This window comes from Varroa destructor, unplaced genomic scaffold (genome assembly GCF_002443255.2).
Source record: "Varroa destructor unplaced genomic scaffold, Vdes_3.0 BEIS01000005.1, whole genome shotgun sequence".
Lineage (NCBI taxonomy): Eukaryota > Metazoa > Arthropoda > Arachnida > Mesostigmata > Varroidae > Varroa > Varroa destructor.
The window spans coordinates 14381168-14389269 of NW_019211458.1; the positions used below are offsets into that span (position 1 = coordinate 14381168).

General features: G+C 38.1%; 1 protein-coding gene and 1 long non-coding RNA gene across 3 annotated transcripts; one reads left to right on the forward strand and one right to left on the reverse strand.

Annotated features, from left to right (window-relative positions):
- Positions 1-323: 323 nt before the first annotated feature.
- Adi1 (acireductone dioxygenase 1) lies at positions 324-5771 on the forward strand. Of its 2 annotated transcripts, none has more exons than XM_022809650.2 (4): positions 324-471; positions 681-807; positions 4910-5102; positions 5328-5771. In XM_022809650.2, exons 2-4 carry the CDS (start codon positions 685-687, stop codon positions 5585-5587), a joined length of 576 nt encoding a protein of 191 aa, XP_022665385.1. In that variant the 5' UTR covers positions 324-471; positions 681-684; the 3' UTR covers positions 5588-5771. The 2 variants fall into 2 exon arrangements, with proteins under 2 accessions (XP_022665385.1, XP_022665386.1); XM_022809651.2 differs by having other exon boundaries at positions 403-550.
- On the reverse strand, positions 4908-5404 carry LOC147755323 (uncharacterized). Its single transcript, XR_015327776.1, has 2 exons — positions 5269-5404; positions 4908-5137 (listed from the first exon to the last, which is right to left on the reverse strand). It is a non-coding gene; the product is annotated as an uncharacterized LOC147755323 (long non-coding RNA).
- Positions 5772-8102: the final 2331 nt, after the last annotated feature.

Sequence of the window (8102 nt, forward strand, 5' to 3'; positions counted from 1 at the left end):
CACAAAGTCGAATGATTCCAGTTCAGCGCTAATGCTTTTTCCTTCGTGTTATGCATCGTGTGTCACATGATGATATTTAAAGCAACGATCACTTTATCTTCTTTGCTTTTAGATACGGGGTTTACGTTGTTCATTAGCAAAACACACTTAGCAATGACTATTACATCTATTATCATGTTCTATTCCGCTTCCTCTATCTATTCACGCGTCGCTTCTGCCACTAAGAATATCTAGGCCAACGGCCACTGGCGAAATCTATACCGCCAACAAAGATCATCACAATCATCAAACAGTAATGGCAGCCGGGCGCGCAAAAACTAAATAAACAATTAAATAAACAATTGATTAATTATGGTGCGTTCGCTGGCTAGCAGTGAAGAAAAGACAAAATACAACAGCGTTGTATTAACTGACGCAGACGGGAGACGTACCGAAACCACTCCCGGTAGTTTCGTTTCGGAGCAATTCGCGGTACTAGATTTCAATGAAAATCAGTGGATGGAATCTGTGGAAAAACATTACTATATAAGAATCGACTGACAGATAACAGGTGTAGATTTCAGCTAGCGTAGTTGTTGACGCTCCGCGCAATATTGCAAGCATCTGGTGTGTGTACAGAAGCTGGACCGTTACTGTGTAATAGATTATCTTTGACGTGATTTTATCTATACAAATTTCAGAAGAATGGTTCGCTGTTACTACATGGACTCGTCAAATGAAGATAAACGGTTGCCTCACGAACTGAGCCCGCCACAGAATGTTGATCTTGAGACGTTATACAAAAAGACGGGGGTTTTGTATTTCAAGGTGAGCTGTACGTGTGTATTGCGACTATTGCCGAAATACAACGCTAGTGTTAACTAAAGAACGATGCAGTTTTTTTAACTGGAACTAATTAAAATTAGTTTAAATGTACGCGATGTGTTGTAAAAAAAATAATTAAATGGCCGCAGGTAGATTTCTGTGCACAGCCCTATCCTATGACAAAGAACCTTTCGCGTTCACCCAGTCAGTGCCTGTAGACTTTGTTATTATATTACAACTATTACATAGTTATAATATTCAGGCAATTTTTAAGTGTACATTTAGCATCGTTTTACAGAAATCTGAAAAGACGTGTGTTTACATAGTTGTATGCATGTGACAAGTTCGTATGATGAATGTTCCCACAGTCATACAGTTGCCGTTATAGAGAAGTGCCCAGTTATGCGTACATGTTGTTTCTATAGGTATATAAAATTCTCTATAGATCAGATATCTTACTACCGACATACAAAATGCGATAGACGTAATTATAAAGAAATATTTATTATTATTATGCCTTTTTATTAAGGCATCTCTTTCAATTAATACTATGGAAAAGATCGTCCAAGCTATTTGTGGATTCAAAAAACTAGTTCATCGTAAGGTTGCTTAGTTGGGCTGCTGTAGTGGCTTGACAACAGAACTACGCACTTTATACAAGGGTGTAAGTATTTCGTCATGATGATCTAGTAGCGGTTTTGGTCATACGTTGCGTTGTTTGAGTCTATCTCTAACAAACTTTGAATTTAAAGCTATTGATGGAAATTAAACAGCTAACAAAGTGGCAGTGGGATTACTGTTAAAATCCGCAAAATTGATAATCTTTTTTCACGCGGCCTTAGGGTTGCCATAATGATTTTCATCTTGCACGCATTCACCACCGTCGCTCAATTTATCAAGTTATCTCAAGCCCCGATATAGATGATTACGAGACTCTTAAAAAACCATTCTATTTCAAGTATTTTTCTGGTCTAGTGGCTGTTTTTGCCATGCTGATGATGTAGCCGTCAAGCTCAACATCAGTTGTGGGGAAGCATCCAGAAAGCTAACTCCTAACCAAACCAGCCTTGTTTAATGCTTCAAGTTTTAGTACTTCTTTCAGCCGCCCATTTCGACGAGGGTCGAAATGAACGGGTTCATTATGCTTACTGTGAAGCTTCCTGTTCAATGCACTGTACTAAATGATCAATCTACGGCTTTACTGTATTCGGAAAATATCCGTGCATTTGTCAAACTTTTGAAGCATATTCATGAGAATCTGGGCCAATCGAACAGAACTCCTTGTTGTTACTGGTCATCATCCTGTCGGTTTTATAAGGACAAGTACTCTTAGCATACGTAGATTATCAGCATAGCCGATGAAAAGTTGATTAACGTTGTCTATCAACGGCAATTGCCGCCATGCCTTCATTGTAATAGCGACTTGGCGCTATGGTACGATGCTTTCCCAAGTATTGCCCTTCATCATCATCGGTATGTCCGGTTGTGAGAGTAAAATGTTGATGTCTATGCTTGAACAAGCCAAGCTTACGTCGTGAAAATATTATAAAATAGGTTAGTCCGTTGTTGATAAATAGCTCATTGGCGCAAACTTGCGTATCGAGTACTAGAAACTACTAATTATAATTATACAGAACATGATGAGCAGGCTCATTAGCCAGCGATGAAATTGAAAAAAAATCGGCGTTCAAGTATAAAAGCCACTGGATATACTCGAATTGCAAGAATTGCCGTGTAACGCCCGATTTGACTGATCTTTACATACGGCTTCCTTGAAATGTGTCAGAGTATTCCTTTTCGGGAATAAGAAGCACCTTTTGTGCAAGCCCCAACAGCTGCTTAGCCCGAAGCATCTTTCAGTAGCATCAGCCTTTGGTGGACACGAGCTCTCGCTCGTGGCGCCACTGGCATCTTCAATAGCGTGATACCTTATAACTGAAGTTCAGCGAAGAGTATCGTAAATTGCTGACGATTTGTCTGGCTCTTTATTGTCGCTATTGTTTTTCTCAAAAAACATGTTCAACACTAGAAGTGTACGTTACGTGTACTATCGCGTTATGCACGAGTCCTGTAGTTTCCTGTAGCCCACGATTTCCTGTTATTTCTTTGATTTCCATTAGCTTCCACAAGCTGGAACCTACCACGGTGCACTTCAGTGTCTACTACGCGCGTTTTCGAGTGCTCCGGAAGTGTCGAGAGCCGGCGTGACGAAGGGCAAACTCTTAGGGGACAACAGGCAACTCGAATAGAAATTGGTTAATACTCACAGTCAACAACCGATCGCGAGGCGTTCGTACGAAGTAAACGGAAACTCTTAAAAATTCGCCAAAGCTTCTTTGAACGTTTGCTTAAGAAAAGTAACCACGCCGGGGTCTGGGTGTTGCGTGGGAGGTTTTTCATTTTAGCGGAACATTCTAAAGGTTAAAACATGCATTTCAAATACAACAGAAATTGATAATTTGGGTCTGGGCCATGGTATCCTTCAGAAAGTGCTCCATTAAAAATCGTCGAAAAAGCTACTGCTCGGCTTCGCTCTTCGTTCATAGAAACCTCAGCGACAATCAAATCTGTTCATTGCTCCAATATTGTACCCACTAATACTGTAAATCTATCAGCTTTGCCAGCACATAAACGTTTATAGTCCGCACTTTGTACGAGTGTAATCGTCAAGCTGAGATGCAGCAAGTACCATGCCTGGCGAAGGACCCCGTCGTATATTAGGAGTTCCGCTCACTTTGACCAGGAAACGTAGAGTAGAACTGATGAACTCGAGCAAAATCTTGGTCTCTAAGATGTGTCGTTTTCCCAATAAATAATAAAAAAGCGATTTGAGTTGGAGATATTTTATTTTGGGGGGTGAAAAAACAGCGAAACAAACATATGGTATTTTTTTAGTTCCTTATGCCTTTTGCAAGTTTCTTTATGAAATCTACATCACTTCACACTGATCCATCGGCAGTTATTCGTAGACTTCAGTTCGAATGTTTAAAGAGAGAGTCCATGTTTCTTACGATATTTATAATTTGTATATATATATATAATATAATAAATCTTGAACTTAAATAATTCTTAAATAAATTAAAATTATATCAATTATTTAAGTTTTAAGATTAATTTATTAGTATTTATTTATTAAAAAATAAGCGTTTGTCAACAGAAGGCGCTCTAAGACAGAATTATGTTAAGCATTAGATGGAATAAATCTTTATACACAGCATCATTAAATCCCTTAAAGACGCTTTGCTGTCTTAATAAATCTAGCAGACCATCCATACAAGTACTGATAGTAAGCATGCTGAAGGATTCGTTAAGCCGAAATTTTTCTAAATTATTTGCATCTCAGATGTTATTATAAACCCAATATATATTCAGAGGAGACGTAAGCGCATGTATAACGCACGCAATATCTTTTAAAATTTCACAAAGTTTTATATCGAACCTGGTTTGAGGAACCGCAGTAGTTGTTATTGCTGATTTTTTCTATATATAAAAATTATAGACGAATTCATCATAGAGAGGTCAGAGCGAAGTGCGTACACCTGTTAGCGCTCATAATTTGACAAAAATCGTTGCCATGGCTAAAGTAAAGAGGCTTAGCATATAATTTCCTCTTTAAATTTCGCATATACACATATACGTTTCTGTCGAGTTCGATGATGAAGTTCAGTATGTACCGTGACCAAAGTAAAGTGCTCTTACTGTTTTAGCTGGAACATATAATTTACTAGGGCAAGCAGGACAAACAGGTTAGAATACAGAGTAGGTTAAGCTGAAATCGATGGCCCGCCGTTTCGGAATAAGCCTTTTATATTGGTGTACTCCTAGGTCATGGTAAAGGAGCAGTAGGTAGACGCTTCTAAAGTCCTAGCTAGAACTTTCTGAATGAACAAAAATAAAAAAATCGTAAAAGATGTAAGGCATGTATAAAAACTGACCCATGTTTTTAATAAAATATTTTTCCGATTGCCTCAAGTTGGCCTTTGACGTTATTAAAAAATATTTAGAAATAATAAGTTCTACTTTCAAGCCGTATCTGTTCTACGAATATGTACATGTAGCACGTTATTTCAAGATAATTGGCAGACTTGTTTATGTGCAACGACAGATCGATGAGTCGGATTGGTCCGGCCCCGAAGCTATGGGTAAGTTGAAGGAGATTCGCGAGAAACGTGGCTATACCTACCAAGATGTGTGCGCCATTTCTAAAGAATCGCTAGGTGAGGCTTATGACGACAAGATTAACATGTTCTACAAGGAGCATCTTCACACGGACGAGGAAATTCGACTCATTGAAGAAGGTGCTTAGTTATTGCATATAGATGATGAATTGAACCTAAGAAACAACCGAAAAGAAATTAATAAATAGCTTACTTAAAATTAAGCGTATGACTTAGTCTGGCGCCACAAAATCGTTTTGAACACTTACTAATCGTCATGCTTGACTCACTTAATGTAGGTAAATACCTGTTTTACGCTTGTGTCGATTTCGTAACAGTGTTCTTCATGACCGTATTTTTGCTCAGGATCTGGATACTTTGACGTTCGTGATAGCTCAGACCGGTGGATTCGTATTCGAGTCGAGAAAGGAGACATGTTGATTGTACCAGCCGGGATCTACCATCGTTTCACAGTGGATACCTCGAATCAAATCAGGGCGCGACGTTTTTTCGTTGGAGAGCCGGTGTGGACACCCATTAACCGCCCAGCTGATGAACAAGAGGCTAGAAAGACCTACCTCAATAACCTCGAGGAGAAATTCAGCGTCGGTATAGGATTTGCCTAACACACCTTGCTAAGTAAAAAGGACACTGCGAAAATTGCATAACGGCCAAAATACTCGTGTTTTCACAATACGCGAAAAGAAGGATATGATAAGTATATGATACGGCTTATACTAATTAAATTTACGTTTATAAAATAAATATGATTAGTGAGTTGCACTTTTAATAAAGTGGCTGCAATAAAAACATTGTCTGTTATATTGGTATAGATTAGCTTTAGGTAGCATTTTGACCTACCTTTCATTTAAGCACGATTATCAAGCGCTCAGCGGGATTATAGGCTGCTATATTTAGCTGGAGAGTTGTTTGGCCAGTTGCATAAATCGGGTCGATACCTTAGGGCAATAAGGCCAGGGACATGGTTGGTCTGTCGTTTTGTTCGTTGGCTTTGCCTTTTTGTAACTTGCGAGACCTACATATCTAAACTGTAATCTATTATTTGCTGCTTTTAGTTCTGGAGCAGTGATTTGAACTGTTCAAACGAATTCGAGTATGAACGTCACCCCATACTTTTACTTTTATCGTGATATTTGAAGTGCTATTAGATTAAAAGGAAGAAATTGCTAATAATACTAATAGTAATAATAACGAATAAAAAAACGTGTACGTCAGTCACTTCTATTGAGAGTGACCAGAAAATATGATGTGTTTACATGTATGTACCATATGATTCGAACATGCCCTATTTTTCCAAATTTAGTTTAATTCGCCGAACGATCTCTGTGTAAATGATAGCCATCTGGTAACTAAACTATTATTACAATTGGATTTCTAATAAAATGTTTTAGCAGAGAGTGCTATGGTTAAGTGTCGTGATATCTCATAAAAAGTGTCAAGCGCAAAGATTGGCTAAGTATTAGCACGGTATTAAAATGAATACACTAAATACCCGTGTATGAAATGTCTAATCATGTGGTGAAGAAAACTAACAAACATCTTGTCGTAACATTAAACTGAGCGCTCGATGCTTGCCGCCATCCACAGCATCGATCTGGTCAGCTTGATATATGTGTCACTGGGATGAAGAGTTAATGATATGGAAGAACGGAGAGCATATCTAAAGTTGGTCTAAACAGAAGATGCAGTCGCTCAATATAAAGGTGCCGGTGGCTTTCGGACAAATAATGCAATTAATTATCTCATAGGGAGCAATTTACTTTGCATTCGATCGTTTCTCTTGGCCGTACGACAACTTGCGCTTATTGATGAAGTGCCGGCTTCTATTGGGTCCTTCAATACGTTTTTTAAAGCTACGAGAGGTCGGTCGAAAGGGAACATATTAATCCACAGTAAACGAGAGCATGCTTGTGGATCATAAAATAATAATGTAATGTTCGCTTCATCTCGTTATTGGCTTAACTTGCAATAATAAAGAAGCCACTTCAGGACCAAGCCTGAACGTCAGACCCAGCGCAATCATTGCTATTCATGCTTGACAGCTTTGCAGGGTGTCGCTCTGACGAACTCAATTATAGAATTTTACACAGGTCATTTACTCTTATCAAGCTATAAGGTAATATTTAACTGACAACGAGTAAAGACTGGGCCATAAATATACGCAATTTGGAGCTAATTAATAAATAAGCAGCAAATTAAATCAGGTTGTTAATGTTAATTGTCGTTACTGGGCGAAACTGTAAGGCTGGAAAATTGGTCGTCTGAATGTTTTTCTGCCGATGTTCAGGACAAGAAAGGCTCTAATGATTAACTCGTAACGGCCGCTCATTATGAACAAATCGCTACTGTTCAGTAGTAATAATCATGTGAGTGTATGTAACATGTCATAGACAGATTTTTAATGAACGATACTGGCTGTAGAAGAAATTTTATTCACATCTCTTGCTAAGTAGATTCACATTTTGCTCTCTGACTGGCAAGAAAGCGCATAAGGACCAGATAAGGACATAAGAGCACTATATGGTGGTGAGCAGGCCATCAGCAGCATTGCTCCGACGCTCCATGCTAAAATACAAGATAATAATATTCAAAGATAGTAGCTTCAAAAGCGACCTTCATCTTTTGTTTGTGAAACAACTGTCTAAGTGTTTAATTTCAGCAAAATGTGTGTAGCATTGATTATTACAAACTTAGTGTGTCTGAAGTGCAACAACAAGTTCTCAAAGATCTAAAGTTTGAAACAGATTTACGTAAGCGTCAAGCTGTATAAGCAAATAACTGTGAAAATTATTTTTAACATTTCGGAAAAACTCTGAATTTAATTAATTATAGATAGAGCAACCATATAATATAAAGAATGTGACACATCAAACTGTTGTGTCACATCCTTTTTGGAAAAAGTGTTCCTTTGCTTTGGGTGGCCCAGTAGTAGAATATGCTACACATTTCTCTCGTAATACAATAAAACGTTGGATAAGCTACAGGTGGGTACTGGTTTGAATTAAATACTACGTAATCGAAACAAAATAACTTGAGTTACTCCTTTCTGAAATTATTTATTTGAGAAACTTTACTTATCTTTGGGCTTATAACGTGTTCACATAATCAAGCGGCTAAAAA